This window comes from Planococcus citri, chromosome 2 (genome assembly GCF_950023065.1).
Source record: "Planococcus citri chromosome 2, ihPlaCitr1.1, whole genome shotgun sequence".
Taxonomy (NCBI): Eukaryota; Metazoa; Arthropoda; class Insecta; order Hemiptera; family Pseudococcidae; genus Planococcus; species Planococcus citri.
In genome coordinates this window covers 18,917,189-18,938,922 of record NC_088678.1, presented here as the reverse complement: position 1 = coordinate 18,938,922, position 21,734 = coordinate 18,917,189, and the positions used below count along the sequence as shown (strand labels likewise).

General features: G+C 33.3%; 1 protein-coding gene across 1 annotated transcript; it reads left to right on the top strand.

Annotated features, from left to right (window-relative positions):
* Positions 1-391: 391 nt before the first annotated feature.
* On the top strand, positions 392-3,126 carry LOC135834888 (uncharacterized). The gene is made up of 4 exons (XM_065348867.1): positions 392-549; positions 931-1,592; positions 1,722-1,913; positions 1,997-3,126. The coding sequence occupies exons 1-4, from the start codon at positions 504-506 to the stop codon at positions 2,936-2,938; spliced, it is 1,842 nt and encodes a 613-aa protein (XP_065204939.1). The 5' UTR covers positions 392-503; the 3' UTR covers positions 2,939-3,126.
* Positions 3,127-21,734: the final 18,608 nt, after the last annotated feature.

Below are 21,734 nucleotides of genomic sequence, written 5' to 3'. Positions count from 1 at the left end.
CAAGAGTGACAAAAACTGCAAACCCCTAAAAAATTTCAGATTAGGAAAACTCTCAAAATTGCTTGGAATTTTGTCCAAAATCATCTAAAAATGTGATAAAATTCTGCTTTATTTTAGCATCATCTATTCAAAACATAAACAACAGATCATATTGGCAATCAGTAAATTACCTAATGATACGAAGTGAGACGCCGAGAGGAATTTTCTAATAATTCTCTCGCAATGCATGACAGGAAATGATATACTTACTTGGTACACCTAAGATATCTAAATCGATAACTTTAACTCGAATGTGTACTTCCAGCTAATAAAATCACAATACGAGAAAACATCTTGGGAAAAATTTTCCAACAATTCTTTTATCAACAATGATTCCAATTATCATCTCACCAGACCCCAGATAGGCTACTTCAGTTCCTATATAATAACAGAGTAAATCGTGACATTTTCATTCTTGTTCTGTCTTCTCATCGAATCAGATCGAATAGAATTTTTTTTTCAAAATGAAATTGTTCGGATCTAGTGTTGTGATTATTTTGTTAGCTGTTGGTAAGCATGAATATTACGAATTGCTTTAATAGTGTTAAACATTAACGATACGAATTAATTTCAATTTTCTTACTCGTAGGTATAAGTAGCATAGGCTATAATTATCTCGTTTCAAAATCTTCCTTATTGGTGTGGGTTTGATAAAATTTGATAGCATTTAATTACATTTTGATCGTAATTCTCAAATCTACTTCGCTGTCTACAGTCTACGTTCCATTAATTTATTGATAGGGTTAACATATTGGGCTAAAATTTGATAGATATTTTGCATCAGTTTTACTTTCACACCAGTTACGTGAATTTTTCACTCGCTTGAATGAAACCTACCAGCTCACTGTTTCACCCAAGTTTGAAATTTTCCATCTCTTCGACTTTTTCTAGGTCTTCAAAGTAAGAATGCAGTTCAGAGCGCCGACGACCTTATCAAACCCACAGAAACACCAGTTGATTCGGATCCTCAAGCCACCACCTTAGCTACTGAAACACCATCTCCATCAACGGCAGAGGCAACTTCCACACTCACCAACATCCAGCAAACGTCATCAGAACTCACCACTTTACCAAACAACACTGTACTGCCACCAGCAACCGAACAAAATGACCACGAAGACCTGCTCGCAGTCGTAAATTCTGAAGAGATAATAAAAACATCACCAATGGTAGAAACAGCCGAAGATCATCAATCATTACGATCCGCAGATAGTCCATTGTCCAATAAGAGCGACACGTTGGTTGTAAACATGATCAGTTCGTCGTCCAGTAAGAAAGACAAATCGGTCCTAGAAACAATCAAGGCTATTCCGCACATCAATAATTCCTTCGTCGTGGCCAATTTGCTCAATTTCTCGTACGATAAAATCGACATTTCTCATATTGGAGAACCTTTTGAACTTGGTTCCATTCGGGATTTGGAATTTCCTAGTACATCGTACGTACTTCATGGGAAGATAACAAGGTTCAGTAATATCCACGCTACTGATGTTTCAATCCAACCTGTTGATATGTTTTATAATAATTTTTCGTGTGCAGCTAAACATAACCGGGTTAGTTTCACTTTTTTCCTCAAAATAATACTTAGGTTTTGATATAGGTACATAAGAATATATTTCATTTTAAAAAAATCTCCTGTGACGTCAAAATGACACCACTTTATCAAATTTTCCATTTTTCAGATCCTACTAAACGTAATCCCAGAGAACATGACCTTTGAGGGGGACTACACAGTAATAGACGAGCTGCAGAAAAATGAACTATTCAACGCTTCTCTCCTATTCAATCAAACCGGAGCCAAGTTATTGTGCGAATTTCCCAATACTTCCTCACTCCATCATAACAACTGCGACATAATCTTCGCCAATGGAGAAGTAAGCCCGATAACTTTTAATATGTACCTATTTTAAAATCATACATCAAATACAACTTACCAATGAAATGTTGCCCCTTTTAGGTGAAATTCACCCAATTATGCGACGACCAATGCGATTTGCTGGCCTCATCAGCTGATATGTTGCACGATGTAAAATTACACATATTGGAACAACTGAGCCGCCTTTTAATAACGAAAAAAGCTGACCAATTCGTCTCTGCGTTTCCTTTCCTGTCGATGTGTTCATCACCAGCCCCCTCCCCTGCAAAGACCAAGAATTATTACGTTATCAAAGAAACCGTTACAAAAACGTACAAATCCAGCCATTTACAACTTGGACCGATGATTTTCAAAGGACTGGATAATTTTACCACCGGAAATGTAATTGCAGTCAAAAGTAGCCTGCGCCATGCCCCGAATCGTTTCCTTATAACGACTCAAATTAATAATGTTCAAGGCCATTGTGACTGGCTTTACTACAAAGACAACCATCGCGACTCGAACAACAAACATACATTTACCTTTATCATCGAAGAAGTAAAATTCGCTATTGGAGTGAAATTCACAGAGACTTGGAGTGTGGATAGTTTCGATATAAGTCTGGGAAAAATAAGTGTACACAGGTTGAATAAAACTCATCCGAAAATACTCGATTTTATGAAATCAATTTTGCAAGATTTCGTACATGATGCTACTATCGATTCTTTGAACGGATTGTTTCGTGCCCAGTTCCCCGAACTGATCCCAACCACTTCGACTTCAGAAGCAACGACAACGTCAACAACGAGCAAAACTGAGGAATATACCACGATCATGAAAACCACCGAAACTAGAAAAGTGGTTTATTGGACTTCTTCTCCTACACAGAATCAAGCTGATACGACTGTCAGTAATGATGGTCATTTGCCTTTACCAAAAAGAAGAGTAGTTAAACCGTGTAGAGATACCAGAAAATGGTGGCAGAAGATATTCTATAGGAATCCGTGCAAAAAAGTCAGCAGCCCGGATGTCGATCAGTTATAAGGAAGGAATAATTTAGTAGGGATTTTTTACTTTCATTATTCGTCAAATTCTAAACTCTAGACTGGTAATTATATTAAGTATAATTGATAACATGTATAATATTATTCTGAATTAGATACTTACCAATGTAATAATTTTAACCTTAAGTAACTTTGGTTTTGAAATAAATAGTTATTTCTGCATCATAATTTTGAATTCGTGAACGCATACACTTGAAAAGCCAAAGACATTCTTTTTTTTTGAGTGGGGGGGAGGATTAATCCCTTCACTCCACATTAATTTATCAAATTTATCATTGACTGGGTCCTTATTTTATTTTATTTAAAATTATTATCCTCTCTTCAATCTTTGTATGATTTATGAGGGAACTTTTTAAACAGATACTCTCCAATTTGAAGGAAAGTAAACGAGATCGAAAGACCACGTCTCAAAATCTCCCTCTACCAAAATTTCAAATACGCAATTCCATTTTTTAAATTTTTGGCGAATTTTTGAAAATTTCAAAAAAATTAAAAAAACGTCCAAGGGCGATCTTTAACATTTTTAATGATGAATTTTTTGAGTAAAGTGAACAGTGAATCAACAACTACTGAAAATAAAAAAAAAGTGTTAGACCATTCTGGAGCCTCCATGGAACTTTTTAATAAGCTCCAAAGTTAATAAATTCCAGAAAAAGTGGGGAAAAAATTAAATTGCAAAAACTCACCGAAGGCTTCAAACGAGCCAAACCTTCGATGTGTTAAATAATTTTTTCTGTGTTTCTAGTTTATACGCAGATGGTAAAATGATTTTTTTTTTCGAATTCGAAAGTTGCAGGATGCATGAAGAGGGGGAGTGGGAAATCGACGTTTTCTTTTTAAACAGAAGAAATGTCGGAAACACCGGCGTTTCCCAGTACAAATCAAATGTTCCAACTTGCATACCTACGTGTACTTACTCGTACTCGTATGTCTATTTTTTCAACATATGTGCTATATTTTTTCGAAAATGAAAAGAAAAAACAATACTGATTCAATATTACTCTATACTGGGACTTGAATGGACAAGTTGACAGTGTTGGGATGATGAAAAACTCATTCAGCTGAACCATACCTACCTTATTGACTTGTATGTTGTAGAAGTTGCCTATTCGTAGAAATTTATTGCTTCACATGTCATGAAAAGATGGCAAGGTTAAGAGAAAACTGTAAACTTGATTTTAAAAACTCAAACCTACGGACAATTTGCGATTATTTCCCGTTCAACCAAAAAAATCAAGACCAAGTAAATACGAGGGAAAATTCAGTTTGATTGGAATTTTAAAAAAACGATAGAACAAGATTTTTTCACGAATCTTCGCAGAAAAAAAAAGAACTTATTGCAATAACTTTTTTTTGCAATTCTTACAATAACAAGACTAATTTTCGTAAACGAGCAAAAAAACAAGACTTTTTTGTAATTTTGGCGAAATGAACACACGACTTTTCGAAATCATTCCATCAAAGCAAAACAGGTTCAAGAAAATAAGTCATTTTAAATTTTGTCACGAAAAAAGTGATGAATTTTTACGAAAGTTTTTGGAATCATTTTTCTCCATTTTTTCTAAAATTGCTTGATTTTTCCCTTTGATAGTTTTAAATAGAGGGGAAAACACCTCTCTCCCCGCCTTAAAATGGCACTGTTCCTGAGAGATATGTTTCGCTGTTTTATTAATTCCTATATCCCAAAGTTTTGTTTTTCATGAAAAAAAAGAGTTCTAAACTCCCCTCTCCTTATTTTTTAAAAATGATTAAAAATAAAAAAAATAATTTGTTAGGTTTTTACACTATATATATGGTCACTGGATTTGGTCGATTTTTACCAAGAAAGTAGGTTCCATTTAATGGTTCAGACTCTTCAGATGATAAAAAAAATGGAATTTGGAAAAAATCAGGAATTTTTTTAAAAAACTTCCAATAGATAAATCGATTTTTGAAATTTAATTGATCGATTTTTGACCCAGAAGTCCCTTTTTTCAGACTGATATGGGATCAATTTTTGATTAATTTGAGACAAGAATTGATTTTTCAATTCAAACGTAATCGTTCATATAAAATCAGAAATTCACGAATAGATCGATTACCAATTGATATTCAAATATTTTCGATCATGATCGATTTGTGATTGAAAAGTCCAATTCATAAGTGTAAAAGTGATGTTATGTGGTTTTGATCGATCAAAATGGGATAAAAAATAGTTAATGAAATCGATTTGGGGTTCGATTAATCGTTAAAAAATAAAATATGAACCTTTCTTTTAAAAAAATAAAAATAAAAAATTCATTTTTTTATAAAAAATTACAATTGATATTATGTTTATCTTTTCATTGAAAAAAAAAAATGCCATTTAAAAGTTCTGACCTTCCTCTTCCCCCTGCTCTCCCACATGATGAAAAAGTGGAATTTTAAACATTAAAAAAGCACGCAAAATTGAAAAGTTTTATTTTAGCATTTCAATCTTTTATAGATTTGATTTTTTTTTTTTTATCAGAAAGACACTATTCAACAGCTCTGACCCTGCCTCCGTCTTCTACATAATCAATTAGTAAAATTTGGACCTTAAAAATTTTTTGAACATTTTTAAAAATTCTACTCCCTAAATTTATGTTACTTTTCGATAAAAACACTACTTATTTAATGTTTCTGACGCCCCGCCCCCACCCTTCCAAACGATGAAAAATTGGAATTTAGATCTCCTCAAAAACATAAAAAGAATTTCAAAATTTCATTATGTATTTTTTATTTTTTTCAATTCCAATTCATGGATTTAATTCATCAGAAAAATTTATTTTAAGCTTACCAATTCCGACTTTTGACCCCCCTCCCCCTCCAACTTCTTACATGATAAAAAAAGTACGGTTTGAATTTCGTGTCAAGATTTTGCCAATACGAACGAGGTAAGAGTATTGAACAAATTTCTAGTTCAAATGCATACAATATACAATATACATGCTTAATTCGTCATATTTTTTGGGGGAAAACATTACACCTATTTTTAGAAAGAGCACGGTCTAAAAATTTTTTGATTTTCGGTGAATTTTTTGAAAATTTTAAAATTTACTAGGTATTGTTAAAGATTTGTGCTTTTTTTAAAAACATACTCAAGTAAGTATTTAGTAAAAATGATGGTTAGTCCTGAAACAGATACAAATTCTTTCAAACTGAATTTCACCTTTCTGCCCATTCTGGCGCATCTATAGCGCAATTTTTCATTTCTCAGTAAATTAAAAATGTCTCCAGAAGGCACGAAAATCGATTTTTGGGAAACTCGAATAGTGACTTATCCTCGACCTGTTTAAAGGATTAATCCACAATTTGAGTCAATTTCCAGATGGACACCTCGAGTGCGTGATTTTGACCAACATTATTATTTTAGGTTGTTTTGTACATTGTATATTACAGTACGTTAGTACCCGTAGAAACTCATAGAGTACGCTACTTTGGTTAGAATCATCCTAGTTCACGAGTATAAATTGCATCCGATTATTCATTCGAATAAAGTTGATTGTTATGGCGCTTATTTTTCAATAATAAGTGGTGGATGCTGGTCGAATAAATACACTCGAGGTGCCCGCCCGGAAATTGGGTCAGATTTGGATGAATTCTTCAAATAGATCGAGTATGAGTCACAACTCGATTTTTAGTAGGCCAACTTAATACACAATTTGTATCTATTACAGCTAAACACTGATTAAAAAAGACTGTTTGCTTTCAGCTTGTATTTTGAGTACCTCACACATTGATTTCTCAAAGTTTGTAATTTCTTGAAACAAGTTTTCACTTCGTGTTGGTTTTTCTAGTCTAAAAATTTTTCAAATTTGATCAATGACTTCTCAAAATTTCAACTTTGCAGAAGCCAACCTATTTAGTCCTATTAAATCGAGGACAGAAAGCATTCCAAAATTTTTGCTACACTGATTAGGGGTGGTCCTTATTTTCGAAGTTGGGATTTTTCTCCCTACCAACCCCCAAGTAGTGGTCTTTGGTATGAAAATAATTCCCCATTTTTTTTCATTTCCAAAAAACTTGAGCTGCGGAAGGCCCTCAATTTTCGAAAATTTTATAAAAATACAAATTCACTGTAAAGTTTAAAATTTAAAAATTTCAAGTTCTGTTATCTCTAAAAAGTCTCTTTCCAGAAAAATAAACTCTCATGAAGATTTTAGCCCGCTCCATTGAAAACCAAGCTGATCGCCTAAAATAGCTGAAATTTAATGTAAAATACGAATTTCAGCTATTCTAGGGGACCGACTTAGTTTTCTAGTGACGGAGTTAACATCCTCACGAGAGTTCATTTTACTGAGAAAAGACTTTTCAAAGTGTTGGAACTTGAAATTTTTGAATTATTATAAATTTTGCTTTGAAGTTGAATTTTTGAAAATTTTTTGAAAATTGAGGGGCCCGCCGCAGCTTGAGTTTTTTAGAAATGGAAAAAATGAAAAATAATGAATTATTTTCTCACCAGAGGCCACCACTATGAGGGTTGGGGCAGATGAAATCGCGATTTTTTTTTTCATATATTCAAGGACCACCAATGTCGAAACTTTTATTACAATAGTATTTCAATTACGCTTTTCCGTAAGTAATCCATTATTTTTTCGAATCAATTATTCTTAGAATTATAATTATTCAACACCACAAAAAAAATCCGCTCCAAACCAAAATTAAAAATGAAACATAAACAGAAAAACTCGCTACACGAGCCAGATGAGTAAGTACGTAGCAAAATCATCCTCAAATCCACGTGGGTTAAAGTTCTACGAGTAAATTCAAAGATAAAGTGGCAAAATGGCTTCTTAACAATTCGCTCGTTTAAACGTTCATTAAGGGAGAAAACATCGTTTCACTGTTCCAGATGACTCAATTGTATTGTACTCGTACCCTGCAGTAAGACACTGTACAAGGTGTTGCAGTCGATGATGATGTAAAACGAGGTGCAACAAGCACTAAAAAGAGGATACAAATTTAAAGCTAATGTGCTCTTGTAACATCCATTAAAACTAAAACGACCCAGTATCAACACACAGATGGTATTTATAGTCAAGTTGTTAAAATTACACTCGAATGACATTTCAGCTTTTTCATCGAGTATTATCCGTCTCGAGGATTATGTCATCGCTTCCCCCCACCCTCAGCCCCTCCATAATAAGTAAATATCGCCAAAAATTTGATTATTCGCGAGCTCACCTTCAACTTCTCGTACCTACCTACCTAATATTATGTTATTGGTATAAACTGAAAAGAAAAACGATGCGAATTTTCTAAAGGAAAAAAATTAACAAGCGGAGTGATTATTTTTACAACGTGTAAAGTGCCATTTGGCGCAATGAATCGTATATACTTCGCTGATGGTATTTTCTTTTCATAATGTCGAGTTTCTCTTTTTTTCCGTCAGCTATTTCGAGTATATTTTTTACTCGTATTTTGGAAATTGGCGAAAACGCGAGCGTTGTTTCAATAGTACCTTGTTCGTTGTTTATACGTAGGTACATAAAATTGAGGTATAATTTTAATGAGAGTGTGTTGTGTGCTTGAATAGACGAAAAAATATAAAAGACAACGACACATTGAAGGTAGAAATTTGCCCAGATTTAGTCTACGCGAGATGAAGCTGACGACGAAAAGCTCGAACGACGAGGTGCGGTAATTTATCACGACGACGACGACGCGAAAAAAAAGTAATTTATTCGAGTATTTTAAGCTCATTAAAAGTAGGAAAAAAATTCTCATATTCTTATCTTTTCAAGTAAACGCATCTTCGCCTGTGCCACGTCTGCCTCTTCCTCCTTCTACTGCGAATAAATGTTGGTAAAATGAACTCTTTTAAAAACTTTTTTTTTCCTTAAAAAACTCGCATACGTTTGATACAGACGAGCAGAGGAGTAAAATTTAAATAAAATGTAAAACAGAAAAGTAACGGTAAAAAAATAGAGAAATAAGAAGACTAAAAATAAATGAAACTGAAAAGAGAGAAGAAAACGAAAAGAAAAGCAAGAAGGAAAGAAAAAAGGAAGTGCCTTCATTAGGAAAAAGTAACTCAGTTGGAAAACAGATGACAAAAAATTTACTCTAGCTAAAAAAAAAAGTCGAAACACTTGCAGCGGTTTCAGAAAAGTAAAAACTTTTATTAGAAATTCCCTTTGAAAAGTACAACGTACTAAAGGTGGAATTTTTTTCTACTTTCTTCAGACACGCGAAATAACGAGCGAGGGAAAAATTTCTTATACGCGATTTGCAAAGCTTCTTTTTACCTTTTTTCTTTTTCTTGGTAAGCCAATTCTCAATGACGATAGTTGATTTATACTTACACTTGAACTTGAATATTTCCGAGTGTTTTTTTTTTCTTTTTTTTTCGGGTACGAAGAAACGTTAATTAGAGGAAATTTAACGCGTGGCGACTCGAAGGCGAGAATTTTCGCGAAAAGCCAGCTTGACTTTACGATGAATCGAGTCTCGAATGGTAGATTGAAAAGGCTGAAATTACAAACGTACAAAAAACGTGATAACATCGATGTGAAAGTTCTCTTTCAAAAACGACTCTAGAAAACTTTCCTTGTCACGAAAATTTGTAATGAAATGTTAACGAGATTTTTATCAACGAAGTACTAAATGAAGGCAGTTTCGTCATTTTTTTCCAACTTTTTCCTTTCTCGCGCTTATTTGCCGCTTGCCGTCTATTTTAAGCACCTATTATGTGTGTTAGTTTCATTGTTCGAGTTACAAAACGAGAATATCATCCGCAGAAGTGACTGTGAATTTTAAACGGCGTTATTTTTTTTATTCTTTTATTGATTTTCTTGCCTATTTTTTTCGCAGGTGATGAACGAGTCGAAGTCTGGGCGTAGACGATACAAAAATGACGCGAAAATAAATTATCAGAAATTTGTTTTGTTTCTATAAGCGAAAAACACTGATTAAAAAAGACTCTTCTGCTTTCAATTTGTATTTTGGGCGATAATAACAATTTATTATTTTTTTTAAATAGGTAGAATTTAATTTTACAGGATCGGGAGGAGGATAGGGTAATATGTATTTGTGTACCCCAACCTCATAAACATTATTTGCTTTCAAATAAGCAGCTTTAAAAGCTATTTGGTTGTAGAATTAACATTTTTCAATTTTATGGATTTCAATTCAGTACGCACCCCAAAAACTTTGGGATTTTTTTCAATAAATTTCTTAAGCACAATAAATGCTAAAGAAATTGAAATTTTGAAGGAGGAGAGATATAAAATAGGGTGGGTCGTCTTTGATTTTTTTTTTGGAAAATTGAAAGGGGATTCGAATAAAACGTAGTAGGGAGTCTCAAAAGATTGCAAGATAAATTTTTGGAATTTGGATCCCTGACTTGAACTATCACTTTTCAATCGGGTTTAAAATTTTAAAATTGACATTGAAAGTGAATAAAATTTTTTGAAAGAAAAACATGGATAATGATTTAAGTGTACCTATTTTATCCACTAGGAAGTAAGAAACCAGTTTTCAAATTCTTCCAGCTTTCCAGGGAATTTGTAAGACTTACCAAAATGATAGGTATGTCTATAGACCTATTCAGAAGTCCTGTAAGTACAATGGGTAACCTAAAAAAGTGAAATAAATTCAAAAACTATGTTCTCACTTTCAGGTGGGTAAAATATAATCAATCACACAAAAATTTTTTCAAAATATTTTTTTGATTTTTAATGTCGGCTACCTAAATTTTAAAATTTTAAATCTTAGTAAAAAAGATGATGGTTTAAGCCAGAGATCCAAATTTTTCCTGCAGGCTTTTGAGGCCTCCATACTTTAAAAGAAGATTTAAAAGATGCTGTCACTGGAAAAAGGATCACAGAAGAACAAGCGCAAGAAGCCTTCGAAAAATTAATGGGTATTCCAAGACGTCTTCTCGAAGTTTCCTGGAAAATACACCGGCGATAAAGTAAAATTGCTTTGTAAGTACCTTTCATTGGACCCCCCTCTCATTTTTCAAAAAAAAAAAACAATAATAATAAATAAACGAAGAACACCCACCCTATTATGAAACAACCACTGTGGCCATGAACTTTGTTGATGATCTTTAAGAAATTACGCAGAGAAAATTCTCTAGCTTCTGAGAACTATTTTCCTACATTTCTTTTAGAAAAAAATTTCTTGGTTAACTTCAAATCAAATCAAATTGTTTATTTTTGCAATGGGCAGCTATGCTGCATTTACAAAGTTAGCTTATAATTAAGTGAATGTACAGCATTTCAACTAATTATTCTAACATTTAAATTTGAATAAAATAAAAAAATAAAATAAAATAAAATAAAACAAATATAAATGGGTACAGTACATATGTAAAAGGTAATGATACCTACATGTTGGAGTAATTTACCATAACTTACTCCAGTTGTAACATCTCATCAATGCTGTAGAACGCATATCCCTGCAACCGTTTTTTGAGTTTATTTTTGAACAGTTTACCAGATGTCAGAGATTTAAACTCCTGGGGGATTTTATTATATATTTTAGATGCCATAAAATCAACATTATTCTGCATATTTTTTGTCCTTAAATTTTCACTTATTGTCAAATTTCGATGTCTCGTATCATAGGTATGAGAAGGTGTCTTGAGTTCTATTGTTCTATTTTTTACATTAATACACATTTGCAATATGTACTCACATGGGACTGTTAGTATCTTGCTTTCAATAAAGAGTGGTTTGCAGGATTCTCTTGGATTTTTTCAAAACATTATTCTAACAAATCTTTTTTGTGCTATCAATACTCGTTGAAGCAGATTGTGATTTCCACCCCAAAGTGATATTCCATAGCTCATATTTGAATGAAAAAGGCCATAGTATGCAAGTTTTAGAGTATTTAGGTTTGTGATATCACGTAATTGCTGTATTAAGTAAGTATAGGGAGATATGGGAATAGATAATATGGAGGCAATTATACAAAATCAGGGAACATAGTAAGTACTCATAAGTAAACACAAAATAGATACAAGTACTTAATATGCTTGTGTTACATACCTGCTACAAGTACGTTTGTTTACTGTTTTCAGGGATTTGGTAACCCAAAAATCTAGTCACACCATAGAATGGTTGGGCTAGTCCCTCCTACAATATTCATTGTTTGGAATTTTTACCAAATGTTACAAATTTTGCTGTGTAGAGTAAGGTATTATTCTTTCTACTAAGGCACCCACACTTTGAGTGTCACTAGAATTTTCAATAATACATTTGTTTGTTTGAATAGGTATTAGGCAGCATTCATGTTTCATTGAGAGTGAATATTTCATGGATTGATTTTCTCACTGCAACTTTTGTTAAAAGTTAAAGCGAAAAAATTAAAAAAAAATTCCCATCCTGTGTAATTAAAGTAGGTAATAGAGCTGAAAACGGTTACACTACCCACTAACTGGTATCTGGTTAAAATACCGGCTAAACCCGCTAGTGGTTGTATCGGGTTAATTCGGGTACAGATAGTAGTGTATAGCGAACACAACCCGAATGTTTTCACACTTGGTCTGTGCACAGACCCCAAATTTTGATAATGCGTAAGTGGGAGGAGTTACGCTTCGACACCTGTCATTCACATGTGTGATTGACATTTGACATGATTGATGACAATGTTGATGTCATGCCGGTATACACTGGCTACGCATTCAATGCGCTACTAGCTGTAATGTGAACCGGTGCGACATTTTTTCAACTCGCTACCCGCTACCAGCGAGAAGCGAGAATTTACAATATGGGTAACGTAGTTACCCACTGTCAGCGAGTACTGTTTTCAGCTCTAGTAGGTAAGTACATGTTTGGCATAGCTATAAAAATTGCACTCATTGATTTTCTGTTTTCAGATAGAAGACACCATACTCTTAAAGAGTGGCTGATTCTGAGGCAGACTTGACCTGCAATCCAACACAATTTTGCAGCATCAGAAATTGATTCTGAATCATCAACAAGTTATTGGACATCACCAGATAGGTACTATTTTACTTCGGAAAATAAACTAAAAATGCCATATATGTAATTAAATACCCCTCATGTATCCCCACAAGTCCAAAATGTGGTGTAAGTAAGCAAACTTTAATTTAAACTCTATCAACCAGTACGACATTCATGTGAAAGCTGCTAGTGTCAACCATCTCAGTACCCTGTGACAACGTGTCTCAAAGAGTATGGAGAGTAGGTACCCTACAGTCCCTAATAGAGAGCGTTACTAGTCTCAAGTTTTATGTAGGTACATAATTATTATTTTGTCTGTTTGTAGATATATATATGTATTTAGTTTAAATGAAACTGTTTAAACATAACGTTGTCATTCATATTTTTCAAAATCATATTTTGCCGTCAATCATTGAATTGATCTCCAGCCAAGATGGCAAAATCAAAAGTGTGAAACTCTGCACCATTTAACTATTGTCAAAAAGACAAAATCAATGATTGTGAATTCGCTGTTCGAGAAAACAATTTCTCACCCTCACCTTCACTAGTCACATGATTTGTGATTATCAACCAACACATTTTATTACCTCAAATGAATCATGAATTAACATCAAAATCTAGTCCAATTGAGATAGAACTCTGATGTTTGAATTTTTAATTTCATTTTAGCTTCAGCAGATTTCTGAAGTTACTATGATTGAAAAAATTGCTGGCCCACTCAGCAAAGTTGCTGTCATCCACCTGAGTCACCGAACAATGGGATGCATAATTTCTACCAACTACACATCAACAATCTGTTGATTGCTGGAGAAAGTTTTAATCAGTGGAATATTTCTGGAACAGCTGAGAGCAGACCTTGTGATTTTTTGTTACTGAGTAGGTCTAGGTACTGTTGCACAAAAGTAAAATTATTTGAAGATTGTTTCACTAGGGTGAGCCATCTTTGATCTTTTTTTTCAGAAAATTGGAGGGTGGGATTAAAAGAAAAGTTGAGAGTGACCTTATAAGGCTGTGGGAGAAATTTTGCATCTCAAACTTTTATCACAGCTTTTATATTCAGATAACAAATTTTAAAATTTACACTGAAAATCAAAAAAAAAAGATTACTGTTCATAATTATATCCACTCAGCTAGAGGTATGAAAACAGTTTTCTATGTATTTTTTTTTTCACATTTCCAGAGGTTTCACATGACTTCCCACGTAGAAAAAACTTACAGAGGGCACTGGTAATTCACTACTTAACAGTAGTGCTAAGTAGTAATTCACACCACATCAGTAGTGATTTCAGTACTTGATTCATTACTGGACAGTAGTGTTGCACTGCAGGGCAGTATGACTTCTGCAGTAATTTACTATAGCTTAGTAGTAGAGTAGTAGTTTTTAACTACTACTCAATAATACTTCACCATTCAATACACCACTCAACAGTGGTGTTTACCTATTCAGTAGTAGTGGTTCAGTAGCTATTTACTACAGCTTAGTGGTAGATTAGTAGTTTTCAACTACACATTGGTAATATTTCACCATTCAATGCACCACTTACAATGGTGTTCACCTACAGAGTAGTATGGCTCAGTAGTTACTTACTACAACTCAGTAGATGTGTTGTAGTTTTTTACTACACATCAATAATTATTTACCACACAATGTACCATTCAATGCACCACTCAACAATGGTGTTCACCTACAGAATAATATGGCTCAGTAGTTACTTACTACAACTCAGTAGATGTGTTGTAGTTTTTTACTACACATCAATAATTATTTACTACACAATGCACCACTCCACAGTCATGTTTGCCTACTGAACAGTAATGGTCTAATAGCTATTTACTAGTAAACGACCTTACCAGTAATGTCATCAACCAATTGCCCTGTTAACTAAAAATCCCCCAATTAGGGTGGGAGAAGAGGAAAACAATTCAAAAGTTTTGAAGAATGCTATGCAGATACGAGGGACAATCAAAAAGTAAGTTACACATGGCTGTAGATTTTGAACGGATGCACATTTTTTGACCAAACTTGGAGGAAATGTACTTCAAACATCCGACCAGACCTGACAAAATTTATTTTGCATTTGGGTGCGTTGTTCGTATTTTACAGCGTTATTAGTGAAGTGCTGATAACAAACAATCGTCCAAAAGTGGTTTTTGGTCGGAAAAAAAATTTGGTAGTTGCAATAATTATGAATAAAATTCATCAAGAATTACTCAAAACATATCATAGTAATGTTATTTCTAGTTAGGAAGTGATTTGGCGCTGTAAATTGTTCTTGTTATTGTTGCAAAATTTTAAATTTCTGGTGCTGAATGCCTCATTGCCTCATCCATGGAAGGCTGACGTTCAGCAGATTATCACCGAACAATCAATTTTAGTTAGGTGCTGCTTAAATCAAAATAATGTTTGTACGTCATGTCTGGAATGGTCCTCAATAAATTTTTCGATAAATTTCTCTTTTTCCAGCTTAAAAAATCAATTTTTTCTCGAATATCATTTTTGGACGATTGTTTATTATCAGCACTTCACTAATAACGCTGTAAAATACGAACAACGCAACCAAATGCAAAATAAATTTTGTCAGGTCTGGTCGGATGTTTGAAGTACATTTCCTCCAAGTTTGGTAAAAAAATGTCCATCCGTTCAAAATCTACAGCCATGTGTAACTTACTTTTTGATTGCCCCTCGTATCAGATTATGTGTATCTACGATTTTGAACATGAAGGACTGCATATTCAAATGTACGGTCTAATAGATTTTGAAACCGATATTATACTTTTTTTTTGAGAAGATTTGCAATTTTACACCTTTTTGAGGCTCATTTTGGGTTTTGGGGTCACATTATCTTCAAACATCATTTCTGGGCATTGAAAATCCCAATTTTGATACCAATATTGTACTATTTTTGTATATTTTTGGAAAATTTTCGACTTTGTACCTCCCCTTTGAAGTCCATTTTGGGAAGTTCAAATCAAACTGTTCTCAAAAATGAATTCTGTGTCCAAATATATAAGAAAATTTAATTTTTGGTTTTGAATCTCTGCTGTGGATATCGTTTTGGGGTTTACGATCAAATGATTTTCAAAAATGAAGTCTGATCTACACCATTGAAAATCCAAATTTTCAATACACACCAATATTGCACTTTTTTTTGGAAAATTTTCATTTTTGTTCCTCCCTAGCTTTGGAGCCCATTTTCTGGTTTGGGATTGAATGGTCTCCAAAAATTGATTCTGGGCCATTGAAAACTCAAATTTTGATATCAATAACATACTTTTTCAAAAATTTAAAAAATTTTTGGTTTTGTACCTCCCCTTTTGAAGCCCATTTTGGGATTTGGGGTAGAATGCTCTTCAAAAATGGATTCTGTGCCATTGAAAACTCAAATTTTGATATCAATAATGTTCTTCTTTAAAAAGTTTACAATTATAATTTTGTACCTCCCCCATTGGTGCCCATTTTGGGGTTTGAGGTCAAATTGTCTTAAAAAATGAATTCTGAACCCATAAATTTGAGATTTTGATACCCATATATATTTTTTTTGATAATTTAATTTTTGGTTTTGTACTTTTGTATACCCCCCTTCTGGAGCCCATTTTGTGGTTGGGGGTTAAATGGTCTTCAAAAATTGATTCAGAGCCATTGAAATTTCACATTTTGACATCGACAGCGCACTTCTTTAAAAAATTTGCAATTTTGCGCCTCCCCCCTCTTTGGAGCTAATTTTGGGTTTGGGATCAAATAGTTTTCAAAAATAAAATCGACACTCTGGAGAACTTCGCCAATTATTCATAGTTTCAAGTTTCAACATTCAAATTCACAAACTGTTGAAATTGAGTGTTTGCAAACAAATATATTCTTTAAATGCCCTATCTACTGTAGTGCTCTAGTAGTCAGGTGGTTAGGGTTGAATAGTCAGACATCCGTAGGTCCCTGGTTCGAATCCCCGCGAGGTATAGGTGTAGGAATTTTCTAAAAATGTTATAGGCAGGAAAAATCATACATGACATGAGCATCACAATGATGATAGGGAAATTCAAAATAAAATTCCCCAACCCTATTTTTTTGATTTTTGAAAATTATTGCACCCCACTGATACTGATAGCATGTAGTGAAACACTTCTGACACACACTTGGAAATGAGTAGTGTTTCCTAGTAAGGAATTGCCAGTGGTGATTTACTACACACATACTAGACAGTAGTGAAATACCATTGATTTGTGTTGGTGGATCAGTAGTGCTACTCTACTGAGAAATCAGCAGTAATTCATCACTCATAATTTTGAGTAGGAGAAGTAAATCACTAGTGGCAATTCCTTACTAAGAAACACTGCAGATTTTCCAGTGGACACCAGTGTACTTTTTCTACGTGGGTTGGAAAAATGATAAGTTATGATTTTTTACCAATTCAAAACTTGTGTAAAATAACCCAGAAAAATGAAAAAAATGTCAAAAATGGATTTCTTACTTCCAAATGGATATGATATGACCAATTATCACAAAAAAAAAATGTTGAAAAAACTTTTTTTTTATTTTTAAAAAAAAATGTTAATTTTAAAATTTGAAACACTGGTAGAAACGTGATGGTAAAGGTAAGTTGGAGACCTGAAATTGTTTCCACAGTCTTTCAAGATTCCCTTACAACTTTATTTCAAATCCCATCTCCAATTTTCCAAAAAAAAAAAAAAAAAAAAAAAGTCGGGTCGGAAGACTCCCTCTGTATAGATCTTTACTAGTATGCCTCAAACAACATTCTGTGATCCTGATTCCCAAGAGATTACTACTTTCAGTACATTATTCGGCCTGTTCCGTTTTAAAAGGTTCAAACGAAACTTCAAAAATTCCAAAATGAAATTTTTTCAGAATCAAAAATCCCGATGACATTTGACTTACAAAGTTCCATTCCAATTTTGTCATCAATGTTGAAAATGTTCCTCTGCAGCTCTCACAGTCTTCAAAAATCTTCAATGAAAAGCTGTGTTTTGGAGCATTACATTTTTTCTTTTCAGTGCTCCATAAAAAACTGCTGCAAAAAGAATCGAAAAAATTTCCAAAAAATGAAATTTTATTACAGCATTTTTTTTTTCAATTTGACCTTTTTATTTAATCTGCGTATTCAAACTTGGCGTTGGAAATACACACAATCGTTTTGAAAAATTGTAAATTTTCAAAACAATAGCTGACTCAAATTCAGTTTTTTTTTTCTGTGAAATCATCGCTTGTATTTTTTGTGTGTGTTGAAAGGTGAATTTTGTGAATAAAAGTGTAAAGTTTATTCCCCAGAGCGGCAGAGGGTACTGGGGGTTTGTTTTAAAAATCAGTGGACATCAGATTAAGGTTGAGAAATGATAATCGTCAACAAAACTGTCAATCAAAATTTAATCAGACATACTGTTTCGTCTTATTTCGGATATATTCGGCTATATTGTAAGCTAGTCGACGTATTATTTGTACATTAATGTTCGTGCCATTTGGCTACCTGGTAAGATTTCTTTTTCAATATTCTGTACGGAAAAAACACTACGTTAAAAAGTTGTCCAATCACCTTCTCCTCCTCCCCCCCCCCATAAAAAAAGACATCTTCGAATAGTCGAACCGTCTGTGTTACGCCTGCAATAACGATAATACCTCAAAAGTCGAATAAATTGCCTACACACGTAATGAGGCAGGCAAATCGTAATAAGAATACGAGACGCTGATTCAGTCGAACTGAAAGAAGATTATCTAGAAAAAGGTGATCCAGTCTGTTTGATGTTTCGAAAGTAAGTACATACGAGCGTCGAGCTTGTATGTAAATCAGATCGCAAAAAGGGACAAAATTCTCGGATATGCTCAAAGTTTTTTTCCGAATATAAAAGACAAACGTTATAAGTATTAGACAATCCGCTTCACAAGTCGATAAATAAAGGTGATCGAGTATGTACCGGATAGGTTAACATACGATAGAAAAATCTTACTCGAATTCTAAATCCAGTCCACATACATAAAATGTACTCGAGTATCGGTAAGATGAGGATTTATCGGCGCATATATTTCTCTCTCAAGGTATAAAGTATGGTGTATGTGTACAATCGTATTTATGTGACTGGAACGAAAAAACACAACAGACCACGAGAAAAGGATAAAGGAAATTTATTTTTGCGCTCTGAAACCAACACCAAATAGAATTAAGTACAGGTACCACAGATGGTCAAAAATAATGCCAAGTTTTTTTTTGTCTAGCTTTTATATGTACCTATCTACGTATGTATTAAGTATGCTAAAAGAGAGAAAAAGGAGGTATTTGGAGTCATTAGATGGAATATGCGAAAATAAGACTTGACGAATCGTAAATTGGGTATTCAGGAAAAACGACGAGCACAGCAGGGTGCAGCCAAATTTAAAAACCACGTGCTCTCTCCCTCTCAAATTTTCAGTGAAAATGAACTGTTGTGGAATTTTTCAAAAATGACCTTACGACCCAATAAAAAGAGTTGGAATTTCTCGAGAAATTAAAATATTTCGACAAAAATGCTTTTTGGGTATTTTTGAAAAATTATTAAGTCAAAAATTGATTCTTGGTATTTCGAAAACGTATCATGCGATGAATCAAAATGGGTTGAAATTTCGCGATCTCGTGTTTAAATATTTCAGCAAACATTTTCTTTGAGAATTTTGAACCTGAAATTGGGTTATAATCAACTCAAATTCGTTCGAGCTGAATTCTTGAGATGTGTTCATACAAAGTTGAGATGAAAATTTGATCCTTTTTAGAAATTTAACCCATTACGATGACACGTTTTCAATAATTCCACGAAATCATGGCTAAATTCTAGAGTCAAGTTCAATATAAATTTTGACGATATTCTGCCGAAATTTCAGTCCTTGTTGATAGATTGCATGAAACTTTTTTCTAAAACGCCGAAAATCATGACCCTATTTCGTGCACAAATATGTATAAAAAAAATGTATAAAAATTCTTCAAAAATTGTCCAAGAAAAGTTTTAATAGAAAATGTTGATTTCCTATCAAAATTTTACCCACTTTTGATAGGTCACATGACACTTTTTTAAGAAGACCGAAAATTATGACTCAATTTTGACGTTACATACCCCCTGCAACTTCAATAAAAAATTAACTGTTGTAAAATTAATCGAAAGTGACCTCGAGAGCGATCAAAATGGAGTAAGATTTCGTGAAAAATTCAAATTATTTCGACGAAGACGATTCTTATTTATTTTTATGGGGTTTGAACTTGAAATTGAGTCATGACTTTTAGAATTTCTGAAAGTGTCAGAGAATCTATCAAAATAAGTTAAAATTTTGTGAAAATTCAAATATTTCAACGCAAACGTTTCTCGAGCATTTTTGAAGAATTTTCATTCCAAATCAAATCATGATTTTCCATATTTTTCGAAATTCTCATGTGATGGATGAAAATGGCTTGAAGTTTTGTAAAAATTCGAATCAAAAATTTTTTTCGAGCGTTTTTTAAAGAATTGCAGCTTGAAATTAGGCTGATTTTCAAAAATGATCATATCTTTTTCGAAAAATTGACTCAATTTCGAGACCCAGTTCTTTAAAAAAGCTAATAAAAAGTTTGGATAGAAATTTTCGTATTTTATGTTGAAATCATTTACATCTTTTTCGATAAATTGCGCATAAATCTCATCAATCGTGACCCAAGAATTTCAACGGAAAAATTTTTCAGAAAAATAATGTTGCAAAGGAAAATTTTCCAGAGAAAAACAAATTTTGAGGGAAAACTTCTCAAAAAACTTTTCCAGAGCAAACATTTGACAGGGGGAAAATTCTGCTTCGAAGAGAAAAAAAAACACAGAAAAAATTCAACGAGGAAAATGACCAAGAAAAAACATGAAAAATTCACAGAGAAAAATTCCTCCGAGAAATTGGAATAAGGCATTGTCTAAATGAAAAATCTTCAAAAAAAAAAAAAAGCAGCTGATTTAACGGAACAAAAAAAATCAAAATATTCCATGTATGTAAGTAGGTAATGAAATATTCCTGAGCAAAATTTGACTATTCTGCAAAAAATTCTCAAAACAAAAAAAATTTCCAGAGAAAAAATTTGAAAAATACAAAAATTTTATAGAAGAAAATTCCCTTGAAAGAAAATGGAATGGAGAACGGAGGTCGGGATACAATAATCTTCGAAAGAAAGCTATTCAGAAAAAAATATGACAAAACAGAACTTTTCAAAAAAAAAAAAAAACAGAACTGAATTCGACAATTCTTTAGAAAATTTTCTTTAAAATTCCCCCATGGATTGAAACACTTTCTCGAGCAATAATTTCACAAATAAAAATTCTCCAAAGAACAAAAATACCAAAGAAAATCAATGTCCAAAGAAGAAATTACAGAAGAAAATTGTGGGAAGGGAAAAAAATACTTCTGAGAGGAAATTTCCACAGCAAACGTTTCCCAAGATGAGTGCTCCAGGAATAAAATTTGGCTAAGAAATATCCCCTATAACACATTTTTCAGAACAAAATTTCACTTATTATACAATCCTTGCTCGTTGGAGGCGCAATATTCTCTTACTAACGATATGTTTGTTAGATAAAATCATTCAAAAAAGGGGGGTCGCACAGTGGGCTGTGAGCACCCTCAAAACGGGCGTAATTCAAAAACTTACAATGAACCCTAAAAAAATGGTACAATGATATCCTCCCTTATGTTTTTGGGGTCGCAAAATACGAATTTGACAATATTTTTTTTGTAGGGGTGGGGGGTGAGGGGGTAAGGGGAGCGAAAAATTCAAAATTTGACTATAATGATGTGTGATATGTCGAAATGTATGTTTTTGAGGGTGTAGATCACGAATCTGACAATATTTTTTTCATAGGGGGTCAATGGTGGGGGCT

What these genes read in the sequence shown, in the direction of transcription:
- LOC135834888 (XM_065348867.1), top strand. Translation starts at nt 504, where the DNA reads ATGAAATTGTTCGGATCTAGTGTTGTGATTATTTTGTTAGCTGTTG. An exon ending in GTGCAGCTAAACATAACCGG is followed by an intron (nt 1,593 to 1,721) that starts GTTAGTTTCACT and finishes TCCATTTTTCAG; the next exon opens with ATCCTACTAAACGTAATCCC. An exon ending in TAATCTTCGCCAATGGAGAA is followed by an intron (nt 1,914 to 1,996) that starts GTAAGCCCGATA and finishes TGCCCCTTTTAG; the next exon opens with GTGAAATTCACCCAATTATG.